Source organism: Furipterus horrens, unplaced genomic scaffold, assembly GCF_987537825.1.
Source record: "Furipterus horrens unplaced genomic scaffold, mFurHor1.1.pri manual_scaffold_12, whole genome shotgun sequence".
Taxonomy (NCBI): Eukaryota; Metazoa; Chordata; class Mammalia; order Chiroptera; family Furipteridae; genus Furipterus; species Furipterus horrens.
Genome location: NW_028327182.1, coordinates 98322324 through 98338416, shown reverse-complemented (window position 1 = coordinate 98338416; position 16093 = coordinate 98322324). Strand labels below are relative to the sequence as shown.

General features: G+C 54.3%; 1 protein-coding gene across 1 annotated transcript in view; it reads right to left on the bottom strand.

Moving 5' to 3' along the window:
* CSMD1 (CUB and Sushi multiple domains 1) overlaps positions 1–16093 on the bottom strand; it is a 601662-nt gene that overhangs the window by 83905 nt on the left and 501664 nt on the right. The window contains exons 29-38 of the mRNA XM_090258247.1: positions 13324–13462; positions 11695–11882; positions 10894–11088; positions 8888–9004; positions 6293–6406; positions 4829–4924; positions 3826–4029; positions 2796–2920; positions 2276–2372; positions 1192–1296 (exon numbers count right to left, since the gene is read on the bottom strand). Coding sequence (XP_090114373.1) covers positions 1192–1296; positions 2276–2372; positions 2796–2920; positions 3826–4029; positions 4829–4924; positions 6293–6406; positions 8888–9004; positions 10894–11088; positions 11695–11882; positions 13324–13462 — 1380 coding nt within the window. The remainder of the gene's footprint in view (positions 1–1191; positions 1297–2275; positions 2373–2795; positions 2921–3825; positions 4030–4828; positions 4925–6292; positions 6407–8887; positions 9005–10893; positions 11089–11694; positions 11883–13323; positions 13463–16093) is intronic.

Genomic DNA, 16093 nt, shown 5'->3' with positions numbered 1-16093 from the left:
GAGTGTGGGGTGGGAGGCAGCCCGTGGGTAAGTGCTCCTGATGCTAATGCAGACTAATTATTTTACGGGCGCCTCCGGCTGCACAAAGTGACTCAGAAGCCAGAAGACACGAGATAAGAGGATGTACCCATTCTAACGCTTCTAAAAGTATTAGCGCATGTCTGACCCCGTCATGACTCAGTGTCACAGGTTCCTATCCATGCGTGGGCACGAAACGTGTCAAAGCAGCAGCCCTTTTTCAGGCACATCCTCTATCCATGACAGCCAGTGTCACCTGAGTCACCAAAGCGGCCTACGCAAAGAGGTGGACAGATGCGCACCTACAAACGCCTGCAGAGAGGGAGGGCACTCCACCCTGTGGTTTGAGTCTGGGCCAGGACACCCCTCGTCAGCCGGGGGTCTGGGCTTTGGGAGCCAGGCCAGCACCTGCCCGGCAAACTGTTTCTCTCCACTCACAGCACCGCTTAGCACGGCCTCGCCACGCGTGTGCGTGTTTGCCACCGCTTATTCACGGACACGGATCCCGACGTCCAGCGTTTCTGGCGCTTGGAAACACGGCCCCAAATAAACCCGGCTCTCACCGGGAACTCTCCCTTCGCTTTCCCAGGGTTCGCCTGCGTCATCAGACGTCGCGGGAGACCCCTGAGTCTGACCTCCGTCTCCCACGCATCAGACCCTTAGCTCAGCCTCGTGTCCGCTGTTACAAGGTTGGCAGCTCCTCTGCGACACCCTCTTCTGGTCAGAATGACGAAGACGCCGATGCAGGCGGTCACGGGACCCATTGGCTGGCCCCCGTTCCACAGCCAGAGAGACCAGAAGTGAAAAGGGCGCAGAACCGTAATCTATTCGGAAGTGACAATTTTCTGTTTTTTGGATGCGGACGGGAGTAGTTACTATCACAGGAAATCGGGGTACCACTCCACAGGCTCCTTTTTATGCTTTTTCATACAAATAACTGGAAATGAGAGCCGTCGCTTCACCTAATTAGCCCAGATGCTAACATCTGTTTCCCCATTCATTCGTCTCTTCTAATACCTACTTCCTAGAGGAAGATTCTGTACATCCCGATTTCATTCAACTGTGAAGCAGGATCCAGATTAGGGTTTCACTGTGCGATAAGCGGGGGGCCTGTTCTCCTCTAAGGAGCCCCCCGCGCGGCCGCGGGGGGCAGGGGCACGGGCGGGGCCTTACTCTTGTACTCCAGGTGGAAGCCGGCGGCGGCCACGCTGATGTCCGACTGGAAGTGCAGGTAGAGCTGGTTGGACGAGCTGTTCAGCAGGGCGGGCACCGTGGTTCCTGCGGGAAAGCGGAAGGGGCAGCTCAGCACCCCCACCCCCCCTCTGGGTGCCAGAGACGTGGGGGCACTTACCAGCCCCCAGTGCTGCTCCGACGGCCACACGCCCACTCTGAGGCGTGGCTTTGACCTTGTACCTGGAGCCCCCTCTTCTCCTAGGGCCAGTGAATGCTACCCACCTCCTCGCCCCCCAGCAGATGGGACGTCTTTCTATACTTCATCCTCCTCTCTCACATTGCTTCCTCTCAGCAGGACAGCCATGTGCCTTTTTGTTTGCGACATGAACAGAGAAGTGGCACCATCTGAACACACACGTGGTATGAAGGCCGGGGGAGGGTATATTATTCATAACGTGTGGCCTGGCTGCTTTCTGTTTTCTCTCCCTGTGTGGCTCCTCCTGCATAACGGCCCCACTGAGCCATGAGAAGGATTTCAGGTAAACACGCGTGGAAAGGAAAAGAGCCGCGTCAGAGCAACCGGAGAATCCGGGGGTGACACAGAAGCTGAGGACAGACACCTGCTGCACGCCGTGCTCTGCAGATGCAGCGTGTTCCAGCTCCCAGGTGTCGCCCAGCCCCCGATCCTGCCAGCGACCACCCCGTTCTCTGTCCCCAACGGCACCAGACCCTCAGCAGCATACGGGCAAAGGAAGTTCGGGCCATGAGGGACCTGAGCTCTCACTGCGCCCTCCCCAGGGAGCCTGCACTGTGAAGACTCGCTCTGTGTCCACAGCACGTACGGGGGTCCCTTCCCAGCAGCAGGGGTCCGGCTGGGGGCGGTCTCTGCCCACGGAGGACAGGGCTTCCCCCTCTCCTGCTGCCAGGGCTCTGCTCTAAGGCCACCGACACTGGGGGACCCACCATTGCCCACGGCCGAGTTGTGGGGGCAGGGGCGGCTCTAGAGGTTTCTGTGTGGCCGGTTTGGCTGGTGTTTGACGGCCTGGCTCACGGGGATGCGGCAGGAGGGGGCGGCGCGTCTCACCTGAGAAGCTGCCCAGTCTCGGGGCGGCCACGTCCCCGCCGTCATAGATCTCCAGGGAGTCCCAGTTCTGCTCGGTGGCGAAGCTGATGACCTGGATCTGCGCCACAGCAAGACGGAGTTAACACTTATGTCTGGTCTAGAAAGAGCCCCATCTGGTTTAACAAGGCCCTTATGACATGGGCAGGTCAGAGCAGGGCAAAGCAAAGGAAAATAAACCGTGGAAAACACATCCGACAGGTTCTCCAAATGGCACTTCGGGTAGATTATATCCTAAGGGTTTATTATGTTAATTTCAAACTTAGAAAGGGGATTAGAGACACTTTGTAGAAATAGTAAGAAAAGAGAAACTGGCCATGGTTTATGTAGTTAAAATGACCAACTCCAAAAATGAAGAGAGAGACAGAGAGGGAGAGAGAGAGAGAGAGAGAGAGAGAGAGAAAGAGAGAGAGAGAGAGAGAGAGACACACGCAGGCAGGCACTGAGCCCGGCCCGGCTGCAGACGCAGCGGCGGCCCACCCACCTGGATGCCTGACCCCTCCGGCACAGTGATTTTCCAGACGCAGTTCAAGCTGTTCCCGTACGGCTCCGGGTACCCGGGGGACAGAATCGTGCCTCTCCGCTGGGTGAAGTTGCCGCTGCAGGGAACTGAAAGACAGAACCGAATCCAGCAACAATAAACCACAACCAAGGGAAACGTCTGTGTGGGGGGCCGGGTGTGCCTTTGCTGCGTGATCCGATATTCAGAGAAACGTCACATGCCCTGTGACCCCTTGGCATCTGCTTTTTTAGCTAAGGTCAAGTTTAGTCTGACCCCGTTTAAATCAGCCGACGACTGAGCATTACTTATTTACCATGCTGCTGAGCTTAGCTCTTCTGTCTATAACGGGACCTCTCCGTGGCAGCTTCTGTTTAGAATAATTGATCGTACCAGAGCCTGGGAGCCGGCGTGTCTCTGAGAAGCACTGGCTCCTTTAAGGGGGAACAGTGTCGGGGGTGATACTTAGGCACCCAGACGTGGGTGCCAGATAGGATAGGAGCTTTGCAGACTGTTCTTTCCCAGGCGTAGGCCTGCGTCTGACTCCAGATGATTTTAATGCAGCTTAGGAGCAAATCCAGAGAGGGGCAGAGAGGCCTGGAAGGAACGGGTGACGATGGGGCTCACCGCGGCTGCGTGGAGGTCCTCACACCAACTGAGCAAGTCAGCGGTGACCGACAGTGTCACTGCCCCTCAGCCTGAGCGACCCTGTTACGCTGGGAAACCTCACCAGCGCACGCGCATTGAAAGGGCATTCCGTAAACCAACGGGAGAATGATTTTCTCCCTAAATGGAATGGTTGCACCCAGTAAGGACCGAGGAGAAACGTGTTTCCTCCCTGGTCACCTGATGCGCGGCCTCATGAAACCGTAATTGTTGGGCTGGCTGCCACCCCGTTATTTCCAGTGAATCAAACCGCTCTCTCAACGGGTCTGGAGCATGATCCACGGACGGTCAGCTCCCCGACGCCGCTTCGCGCACGCGGGGACACGCGGGGCCCGGGGACGCTGCTTACCCACGCAGCTGGGGACGGTGTCGTTCCACTGCGCCAGCGCGTTGGGCACCGCCCGGCAGCGCACGGCCGCCGAGCCCCGCAGCAGGTACCCGGGGCTGCACTCGAAGCGCACCACGGAGCCCGCGGAGAAGTCGGAGCCGATCCGCCTCCCGTACCGCGGCTCGGGGACGGAGCTGCACTGTGTGTCGCTGGTCCTCGGAACGGCTGGAGGGCACACAACGCGGCCGTCGGCACCTCCCGCGGGGCAGGGATGCGGGAGGGGTCTGCGCGGGGTCTGCGCGGAGTTTAAACGGCTCCGGACGGACAACGCCGTCCGCCCCTGGCGAGGGGGTGTGGGGTGGGGGCACCTTCCGTCCACACGCCCCTCACGTCCAGTTTCAGGCAAGGAACACGGGGTGGTGGGGAGCCAGGCCCTGGGAGGACCCAGGGACCTCCAGGCAACTCCAGTGAACTACATGCCCAGTGGTCCCGAGATCGCTAGGAACTTGGGCGAATTCGTCCCTGAGGACCTCAGAGTCCAGGGAGGAAAGACGCCGTCCATAACGGACCATGTGCATTACGGCCACTGAAGAATAATGACAAAACTGAGAAGAGGACTCTCATCAAACCCAGCGACCCCCTTCCGGTTATTCATCCGAAGTGGCAGAGCCCAGGCCCGCGGCGCACTCGCTGCAGCGTTATCTGTGCCCGAGCTGCGCAGCGGGGGCCACGGGCGGGTAACAGACACGGGAAGCTGGCCGGCGGGCAGGGGCATCAGGGACACACCTGCTCACTTTTAACAGTGACTGAGGCTGGCTTCCACGGGACGATGTTTTGTCTTTGTGGTACAAACAGACTTCTGTCAAACTAAAACGTTTAATATTTTAATTGAATAATTGTACTACAAATGAATAATCTAGATTTCTTAAATACCTAACAGCGCAACCAGGCATTTTGAGAGCTTTCGCTGGAGACAGTGGCCAGAGGAGGGTCGGGAGGGGCCCAGCGTGACCGTGACATTTACCTTGATACACGAAGTGGAAGCCACGGGCAGACGCCCCACTCTTGGCGCTGAATCGGAGCAGAATTTGATTTGACGTCGCCAAGGGCAGTGTCTCACCTGGGGAGAGACACAGATCAGACGCGGGTCCACGCCACACAGGCTGCTGAGGTGGACGGCAGCCTGATGGGAAATGATGACCAACTTGGAGTGTGGCATGTCAGTTCTGCATTCTTATAGGGCTTCTCTTGGGGGCTAGGACCCAAACCACCGTCTCTGCAAAGATTTGAAAGCTCTGTTCTTGGGGGACATATTCCAGTCTGTTGTTTTAACCATGACCTCATTTCTACTCTTTTGGAAAAAACCACTGATAATCGGCCTGGCAGCTGCTAAGGTGGGAAACAGAAAGGCGGGGTGAATCACTGATGCAGAATCAACTGTATTTGGTAATTATGTGCTAAGATTTTCCTTAAAATTAACAAAATGTCTCTGAATCCAAAGCTGATTTAAAATTTTAAAGGATTTAGGAAAAGCCTGATGAAATCTACTTCACCGTCTAATTAAAGTAGGGGTACAATGCACAGGTGACCTCTGTGGGGTCCTGCGAGGAGTGTGGGGACAGCGTGACCCTTCCAGAGGGGGGTTTCCAATGTGGGCCCATGTTTTCAATGTGCCCTCTGATGCCACCCTGGACATTACACCCTTGAACATGGTAGAAATGATCAAGACTTGGGTCGTAAGGCCTTTGCTTACTAACTAAAAACTGGGGACCGCCAGACCGTGAGCTCACGTGACCGTGGCCTGTGATGCGCACAAAGGACTTCATGGTGCTTTGGTGAGGAAAGGCGTGGGGTCACCAGGGCTGACGTGAGCATGCTACATGTCATCATGCATCGGATGCTGCTCAGAACTAAGCAGCCGTGATGTTTGCTGTGCGTGTTTTTTGTAGGGAGAGACTTAAATGTGTCATTTGAAGTGAAAATAGGGAGTAAAAATAAGTTGTGAAATAGTATTCCATGTTTGGTGAAGCTCCTGATATGTTTACACAAGACACATATGGGTGCATATGTGTAAACACATGCACTGTTTGCATGTGTGGGTGTAGTGGGTCCACATGTATGTACAGGGTTCAAATGGTTGAGGCCAAAATGTTAATGCTGCTTAGCTCCGGGAAGATCCCAAGACGCAGACTAGAAAGTGAAATACACAAATTTGTTATTTCCCTTTTTGATACTTCCCCTTTTTATGGAAATGGACGTTATATTTTTTTCAAAATCTTAGTAAGTAAAATGATTGAAGCGAGTAGTTTTATACATGGAATAAAAATACCTTTGAAATTTCATATCCAGGATGAGATTTTACTAAGTACACAAACACATTCAAAGATTTTTCCACACACACACACACACACACACACACACACACAGGTTTAACATGCATCACTCTAGCCCTCCATGCGATTAAGAACAGAATTCCTCAGACATTTACCCGAATGGGACCCGGACAGCGCGCTGAGGAGCCTGGCCTGCGCATGCGTGCCGTCGAACAACTCCGCCACGTCGCTCAGCGCCGTCTGGAAATAGGCAAACTGTCCAAACACCACTGCGGAATGAAGGCGGGCACAACATGCTTAACCGGAGACCCAGCGGAGGTCCTGCCTGTGCTACACGGTGCTGGGGCCCCTGAGGGGTCACAGTACTAAGGCTCCTGTAAAAACAGTGAACGCGTGGTCTCTGCTTTCTAAAGCGTTTCAGTCGCTAAGACAGCTTTGTTTTGTTCCTTCATCTTCTGGTCCTTGAAGAACGGAATGGGGTTACCGTTTTCTGTACAGTTTGAACATTAATGAAGATGGTTGCCCGGCTTTCTACTTGAGGGTGTCGGGGGGTCGCCCGGAAACCCCCCGTTTAGTTTAGAGCCTGAGCGGTCAGCACCGGGGGCAGGACCCCGGCTGCTTTTGACGGCGTGCTGGTTGGATGAGGAATTTAACATTCTTAGGCTGTGATTCTTTTCAGTGAAGTTCACATGTGTTCCTTGCAATGTATGTGCGTGAGCCAGCCACACGTGTAGAACCTGTTTCTTGCTATTGCACCCAATATTTTATCCACCTTCCAGGTCGTGCCGTTGCAAGAACACACCTCGTCCCAGGAAGCCGCGGCCGCGGGCTTCCCCACCTCCCACTCAATCAATGCCGCGCGGGGCCCGAACAGGATTTACAAACACCTGCGGGGGAGCATCGATTCCCCGCAACGAGCAGCTCAATCTCACTTAGGTGTCAGCCTTCAGCCAAAACCACCGCGCGCCCTTCTGGGCCGGGGGAGGGGGCGTGGGCGTCCACCGGGCACGGCAGGGTTCTCGTGAGAGAATTGAGGGAAGCGCGGGCAGAGCGCGGCCCAGGGAACCCGGCCGCTCGTGTGTATTCAGTTACGCACGGTGCACATATTCCAGCGCACACTCACGGCCCATGCACATGCAGTCGAATGTATGCACCACAGATACAGAGATTAAGGATTCACAGGAACAAGGACAGTTTTCCCAGGGAAGGACGGGCTATAAAAAGCAGGGTGACGGGAGGGGGGGAATGCTGTGATTGCTGCAAGGGTCTTGCTTACACAGCTTCTTCCTAGGCTGCCCCGTCTTCTGCGGTTGGAGAGAAAGCCCAGGCTTGGCTGTGGGGGCGAAGGAGCCAGTGGACGATGCTTACCGGGGGGTTGGTGTGACTGATCTCCCTTTTAGAAAGGATGCTTTGGGGAGGCGTTTGGGTACAAAAAGGGAGACATTTATGGCACCTGAAGGCCTGTCCTGGTTGCCATGGGCAGCACAGGGGGGCGCCCTTCCTGCCGAGTGGCCGCCACCCCATGTCCTGGTATTTGTGGGGGGCATCTCCGGGGCACGGACCACATCCCACTCACCTTGTTACTTATCCCAATTGTTGGATTAATTCATTCCCAGGAGAGAATAAGGATGAAAGGGGAGGGAAAAGCTGAGACATGACAGATTTCCATCAGAAGCCCTACACATGCATGTGACTGGGCATTTCACATTGGAAGATTTGATCAATATTTAGGATGGGGGGGGAGTGAGTTTTCCTGCTGAAAAATCATAATTGTGTTGTGACGCCTCAATAAAATTTTGTAATTAACTAAACTGATCAGCTCTAAATAGTGAATCACAGGAGGTCACAGAAATGGCTGATGTCTCCCAGAAGCGCGCTTCTTGCCCAGCCATTCACGTTCCTGTCACAGAACCCTGTCTTTGTGAACATGTGTGCCCGCAGAGTGTGTCTGGCAGGAGCATGCTCACCTGCCTTATTTCTACGAGGGCGCGGCTGCTGAGCTGAGTGCGGGGAAAGATGCCGGAGGACGGAGAACGTAGTCTTACTACTGAAGAGAAGAACTGGCCCGTACAGTGACCAAACCTACTATCACGTCGGCTCTAGGAGCAACTGAAGTTCCTAGCTGTTCCGCGTTTTCATTAAACAGATCAAAAGAAGCGGTCCTGGTCAACAGGGAGGGGGAGGTGCCAGAATCCAGCGCCGAGTTTCCCCAGGGCTGGGCCACCAGGGAGACCCCCCCCCCTAGAAATGCAGCCCCTTCAGGAAAACTGGCCCAGGTCTCAGATCGGAAGCAACGTTTCGGAGGGAAACGCAGGAAGTTAGGTTTCAAGGGGCCGGATGGGACGCAGCCTGCTCTTCCGTCTCCGTCACTCACAGGCGCACTCCCGACCAAGGGACGCCCATTGCGGCCACACGGGGGTGTCCCTGTCCCTCGTGGCTCTGCAGCCCTCCCTTGCCCGGGGGGCCACCGAGGGAAGAGGAGCTTTCTAGGCAACACAACAAGAAAGCCAAACCCATTCTCTGTGACGACTCAGGGCCAGCAGCCTAGGAGGAGCGGGAAGCGTTTCCGGTCACAGCAAGGAGACATGGCTGTGGCTGGTGTCTGCGGTGGCCGGGAGACCCACCCCTCTAAACAGCCCACCTTCCTTTCTGTCCTCTCATTACATCAAGAGCTGGGATATTGGTGAAAGGACAGAAGAGTGAACACCGACAAACGTGACAATGAGTTAAAGAGACAAAGACACACTTACCGAACTCCTCCGGCACTGAGATGGAATAGAGGCACACTTGGCCCGCCGTGTAGTTCTGGGGGTAGTTGGGGGACAGTACCACCCCCTCGGATCCCGTGTGCTGGCCTCCGCATGGAGCTGGAATGGGGAGCAACCGAAATTAGGTGCCGGCCACGTGGGTGGCCAGACATGGGGAGCGGAGGCGACAGGGACTGGGGAGAGAACCGCGTGCTGGGTCACCTAAGAACTCAAAAAGCTATTTCCCTTTGCTACCCAAAGGAAAAGGAAAATTAAAATAGAATAAAAGTAAGTTAATGCAGCAGGAGGATATAATATTGTTTTAAGGCCTTTCTCAAGCACGCTAAAATAATCTCAAAAACAGCTCTAATAAAAATAACCTCTAATAAAAATTAGCCTCAATAAAGACTAATGACTGGGTTATTTAGAAGCTTCACAGACATGTCCTGATGTCAATCATTGTATTAACTGAAGAGACACACAGATTATTCAGTTTCCTACTGTTTCTGTGTTACTATGAGAACAAAAGAGAAAAGTTTCCTTTATAGTTTTTCTGTCATTGTTTAAACTTTTAATCTCATAGAAACGGTTCAAGAGCAACACGCGTCATCACTAAGGTTTCAGGGATCTCGCTAAAAGTTTGATTTAAAGCTGAAGGAACCAAAACCTAGACTATCGGGGCCGATACGATGGTGGGGTGTTCATTACAGGCAGAGCTGTGTGTGTGTGCGCGCGCGCGCGCGCGCGTGTGTGTGTGTGACTGTGTCTTTATTTTCAGTTATTAAACCCAAAAAAGAAGCATTAAGGTTTGCATGTTTTATTAGTCTCCTAAAGCAGCTAAGGTGGCCACTTAAATGTGTAGTTGTTCTGCATTTTCATTAAATAGGTCAACAGAAACACCGATTCATAAGCTGGCCTTCAAAACCATGACTTAAATAAAAAGTAACACTATCTAGAGCCAACAGATTCACAAAATTCCTTTATCAATTTACGTTTTGCATATGCATACGACTCTTTACATATATACGATTTATATATGATATGCATAAAATTAATATAGATTTAAATGTATAATACATGTATATTTGCCTTTATACATGTGTATATGTGTATGCCTATATATGTAAAGAGTAATTTACATACATAAAACTTCTACTGTAAGAACTAACAGTACTGGGAAGACAAGCGCTTTAGACTACTTTTAATAAGTTGAGATGAATAATGTTTCTCAGGCCCCTCCCAACCTAGGAGATTATCGGGGTGTTAATAAAGGGCACTTGTATCTTAAACATAATTAACGTAAGATGCAATTTAATGCCCATGCGGATTTTCTAGGTGTGCCTTTTGTATCTAAACTTTGTGTGATTGTTACAACGCAGCTCAGTGAAGGGTGGCTGGAGGAGATCTGTCCGTGGGGACACCTGGATGACTAGGGACAATGACCCAGAAATGACTTCCTGCCCCTCAGGGCAGCGCTCCTCCCACCCCGCAGCTGCCACCTGACTTCCAGTGCTGGAGGTGGGATTCGTCTGTTGTTGAAGGTGGACCTTACCTTTTAACAGGTTATTTTATGAATGTAGTATCTTTATGATGAACTAATTACACAGCGTTGACATGTGAGAGGAGTGATTTGTTAATTTTACTGTTACATGTGTGCAGATGTAACGTATGTGTATTCATATATATAAATGGACAGAGAGAGGGAGACAGACAGAGCCAGTGGGCACACCTGCAGGCCACCAACTGGGCCGCTTCTACAGACCTGGCCGAGAACCCACAAACCGAAGGTAAGTGAGGGCGCAGCGCCCCCTCCAGAGACCTGGGCGGGGCTCAGAGCCTGGCTTATTATGTGATGGAGGGAGGCCCCTCTGGCCCCCCAACTCAGCCCTGCGCACGACCCAGCCTCAGCCTAGAGGTGACTGCCTGCAGTGGGGACCCTCCCCTGGGGCGCAGCGGGGACAGCTCCCAGTGCGCACGGACACCCGGGTGCGGGGCTGCGGCGCACGTACCGCCGCAGGACGGCAGGACCCGGTTCCAGGCCGGCTTCCCGTCGGCGCCGATCACGCACGTGATGGACGCGGGCTCCGTGACCGTGTAGCCAGGGTCACACTGGTAGGTCACGGTGGAGCCGAGCTTGAAGTCCGTCCCAATCCTCGTCCCGTTCATTATGTTTCCGGGGTCAAAACAGGCCTCCCGGGGTTTCTCTGCAGAATAAACGAGCGTGAGTGTCTGGAGGTCGGGGTCTTAGCTTCCTCGCTTTTTTTTGTCCACATGAGAAATGGATCTGAAAAGGAACTCTGTTTTCATGGGCCCAACAGCAAACTGCTGAGTGAGGGTGTATTTTGTGGGTGTTTGTCGACCTGCTTTCCCTGGATGTGGGTGACAGGGCTTGGTGGGTCGCAGGTGGCCTGGTGACCAAGCAGGAGTGTGCCCGGGCCGGAGTCCTGGCCACGCCACCCCCAGGGCGTGTCACGCTGGGAAACACCGAGGGAGAGCTGGGCTGTCAGATGTGCTGGAGGGCGGTCGTCCCGAGGAGGACACAGATGAGAAGCCGTAACACGGACCTGAAGATCGTGCCTAAATGGGGCCCTTCATTGCACGGATCGTAATTTAGGTGCAAATGACCACGGATCTGGGAAAATTGCCCTCATTTGGAGGAAGTGTGTCTGCCACTCCTTCTCCGCGGGAGAGGCCCCCCACGCCTCCCCAGACGGGCAGGGAGACATCGGCATTTTAGGAATTAAGCAGGCGCTTCCCATTCAAAGGACCCCGACACCCATCCACGCCCGTGCGCCCGCTGACCCCGGTACCTTTAAATTCAATGGCGAACCCCGACAAGCCCACGGAGGCGTCGCTGCGGAAGGCCAGGAACAGGCTGTTCCCGCTGCTCTCGATGCGCTCGGGGGCCTGGGAGCCCTGGAAGCTCCCGATCAGGGGGCTGTTGGAGTCCTGGCCCTCGTAGACGTGCAGGAAGTCGTAGCTGGGCTCCATGCTGAAGCTGCAGGACGGGGGCAGGCACCTCAGCTCCCGTCCACGGCGTCGCCACGCCCACGGGGGTCTAGCGTGCTTGTGGACCGTTTAAAACATCAGAACAAACCAAACCTTAACTACAATTAAGTATAATCGGAGCGACTGAGAGAGGCAGTCGGGGCACAGGCTAAAACTCTGAATTGCTTTTTTCCTAGAACTTTCTTTTTAATAGTTTCAGACCTCAGTGGACCACAGCTCATGGAAAATATGCAAAGCAGACCTGAAAAGGGGGACAGCCGCATATTTACTGAAGAGACGTTTTCGTGGTCTGTTTAGCCGGCAAGTTCCCTGAAGTCAGAAGTGAAACAGGAGCAAAGGAGCCTGAGTGCCTAAGGCCGCGGGGGGCGGGGCCCCAGGAACCGCAGGCCAGGGGTGGACGGCAGCAGGGCTCTCAGCAGGGCTGCTTTGCAAGCGCGTTATCAGAACCTGGCAACGCTGCAGCCCTAGCCCCCGGCATCGCTAATGGCTTCTATGGATTATCTGTGAACACGGGAAGGACACGGGGCGCACGGAGGAAGCATTCTAACTGTGCTCTCTGGATGGATTAAAACCCACGGGTAGCGTCTGGAGTGACATGGATGGTTCATGATGGCCCCGTCTGTGAAGTCGCTCCTAAGTCTGCCCCGCGGGAGGCCGGGGCCTGGCCCAGCTTTGAACCAAATTTGCGCTGAGTTCCCACGTGTGAGAGGCGTCGGCCCCGCCATCTGCAGGGCCCGCGATGGAGCCTCCCTCCCCCAGTCCCCACGGAAAGGGTGATCCCGAGCTCCTGTGTGCTCCAGGCCACGCGCCGCTTTGTCCGTGTGTCCGTGTGGGTGCCGAGGGCAGGCCCCCGTCCCCTCCCTGCCCCCAGGAAAGCAGGGCTCTGCCCCCTTCTCCCTGGGAGGCCCCAGGGTACCCCCCCGCCCCCAGTACCCATAGGCTCTCATTGTCCACATTTCAGAAGAAGTCACAGGGAAGGGATTTTTCTGAGACAACGGGTCAGCTCATGACTCATGAAATCGGAGCGTGGGACGGACACTTGGAGATTCCTGGTCCAGGGGACGCTGGAGTCCCGCCCTTCGTGGAGACGTGTGTATAAACCACTCTCTGTATCAGACCTCCCACTACGTACGCCTGAACCACGCTGATGTTACTTCTCTGGGGCATTCTGTAATTTAGACCTTCTCGTGTGGACCGCAGTGCACGTGAGACCGTATGTAGCTGCAGTTCTGGCCTCGTCCTGACACAGCACGCGCATGGTCCCAGAGCAGGGCACACCCCCTGCTGTCGCTCTGCACCCCAATGCTGCCCCTCGACACAAAACCTGGGCTTCACTGGACGTGAAATCAGAGACCCCTGGGGAATAAAGTAAGTCTGAGGTCTGACGCCTGCAGTCCTGCCAGGAAGACACGCTCAACAAGAGACGGTACCTTTTGAAGATCAAGGCGATGACGAAGTCCGGGTTCACCTTGATGGTCCAGTCGCACTCTTTGCCGGGGGGGTACGGCTGCGGGTAGTTGGGTGATAAGATGACGCCTGCGGGGCCCGTCAGGTTCCCTCCACACGCCGCTGGACAGAGGGGTCAGTAGAGGAGACAGGTGAGAACTGGTCGGGGTGGAACGGGACATCCCAGGACCCAGCAGCGACCACGAGCTGGGCTGCTACACAATCATCCAGGTGAAAATGTAAGACCCAGGTAACTGTTAATGTCACATGACGTCCCTCCTCGTTCTTAGGGGGGATTGTCAAACCGCGGACAAATGAGGTTCACTTGCTCTCAGTCTAACTGTTACTCAGCCGAAGGGGCAGGTTGCCTAGTTGCCCACACACCTGTGAGGCATGTCACGGACACACACGCAAAAAACGCAGGCGGGAAAACAGGTCCCCACCAGCATGATTTTACGGTCACGCACGCTCTTTTCTCGCTTCTGCTGGCTTCCTGTGCCACACGATGGCTCGCCCGCTCTGGGAAGTGTCCTCGCGGCCCCGTGGCCGTCGGCCCTGACACCGAGCAGGACTTCCACACACTAAGTACCAGGCTACATCACTGAATAAGTGAACCCGGGGGGGCTCATATATTTCTCACGGTTCTCTGTAGGCAGGCGAGGCTGGTGTTACTTCCCCCACATTTCCAATGGCAAACGGCACAAAGATTCAGTGGCCCCCCCAGCACATCTATCCACGGAGGGGCTGAGCCGGGGCGCAGATCTGCGGAAACACCACGCGGTAGCACTGCTTGGTACATGGGGGGGGGGGCGCGGGGGGGCGGGGGGAGAGCAAAGCGGGTCCACAGTGGTGAGCGTGCGGAAGAGGGTTCTCCTCGTGTTCTTATTTATTCATCAGTCCGCTACGTACGTGTATGACGTGACCCTACTTTTGCTCACAGCTGTGTTATCACCAGAAAGGAGCGTGCAGATGATAATGACAAATGTCATGTCTGCCAGTCGTTCCATTTTAGTGAGACGTGTGTCCATTTATATTAGTAGGGCGATGATGTCGTTCAGTGTCACTCAGAGGCGAGCTGGCCTTTGTTCCTGAACCCGGACACGTGTGAGGCTGTTTCGCGTATTAGATACCATTTCTGTGAGTGCGCCTGTCAGGTGGAGGGGGTGGGAACCCCTCAGAGTTCGTAAGCGCACACATTCCAGGGGCCGGCGTGAACGGGCCGCGCCTCACGCCCCTGGTGTCAGATGCTGCGGTTTATCGCCAAGGTGTTTTTCAAAATCGCCCGGATTACATGGCTGTATTTCCTCGAACTGACATCTGATTTCACATCATTGATGACGTCGTCATTCGGAAAAAATACTAGGGGAGACAGTGACCCCCAACGGGTGGCCCTTCCCTCTACGCCCACAGAAATGACGCTTCAAAAACTAAGATGAAGGCACATACTTGGCGATTTTCTGTGACCCACGCATCTTCAGACACTTAACATGCCTGAAAACAGAATTTTCCATGAGAAGAACTGTGACAAATACCAGTATTTTGTTATAATTTTAGTCCCAATCGCAAGCAAACCCTAAATAAGACATATTTATAATGAAGTCTTTAGATATACACGCAGAGTCATGTGATGTAATTTTCACGCACACGCACACACACAGATGGAAACCAGATTGTCCCTGGGCCGCAGTTTCACTGAACAGACTGAGCGGGAAGGATGACCGAGAGGCTCTCCCAGGGCTGTGTCCCCACCGACAGAGGGGACAAGGGGTCTGGGCGGAGGAGGGGGGCGGGGAGCTGAGCTGGAGAAGACGGAACCTGAGCGTCAGAGAAGATTCTCGCCCGCAGGTTGTGAAAGATGGAAAATGGCGGACTCGGGGCCCTGGCTACGGGGGCCACAGGCAGGAAGAGCTCACAGACGGGACTCAAATGTTGACGTGAAAGAGACAGAGAGGCCTTGTCTGTGTGGCCACATCCCGGAGGCGTCTTCAGCGAGGTTATCTGAAAGCGTTTGCTGTCTCGCTTCTTCTCCCTCTTAGTCAGTCCGCTTCCGCTTCACTTTAGCTTCCTGAGGTTTTAATCGGAGAGCTTGCGGATTATTTTGGGTAGGACTAGAACTTAGTGCAAAATGCCACTCAGATGCTGTAGGGTGTTCTCCCGAGGAGGCGGACGTAGATAAAATCCACAGAGTCGTACCCGTCTGCCACCCCGTGTGCGTGGGAAGACCTTCGCCCATCACGGTCTCCGGAGGAACTCTTTACGGAGGCCCGTGAATGTTTCGGCCTCAAAGCACTTCCAATTTTAAACCATCACATGGGATAAATAGTCTTGAAATGGCCACCTTGTAGATCGGAGCAGGACGCTGCCACCAAATGGGTTGCTGGAAACTTGGGGTACGGTTTTGATTTTCTGAGCCTTGCCGGATTGGACATAAAATGGTTGGGGCGTTGTCCGGTGCGTGTTTATGTGACGGGAATTGGCCCCAGGAGAAAAGATGGCGGTGTTTTCCTCTGTTTCCCATGGGAGCTTAAACGCTTCTGCAGTAAACACCTCTGTTCTCAATAAGGAAGAAGCTAAGTGAAGTCAACAAGTGTCTCAGGTCAGCAGGACAGAATGTGCGTGAGTGCTCAGTCATGATCACCACCGCCCACAGTGGACAAGTTTCTTCCAGAGGCCACGTTTCTCGGGGGGAAAGGTCTACCATGTGAGGAACAATAATGTTCACTTATTCCCAAATACGCCGTCTTCCCGAGACGT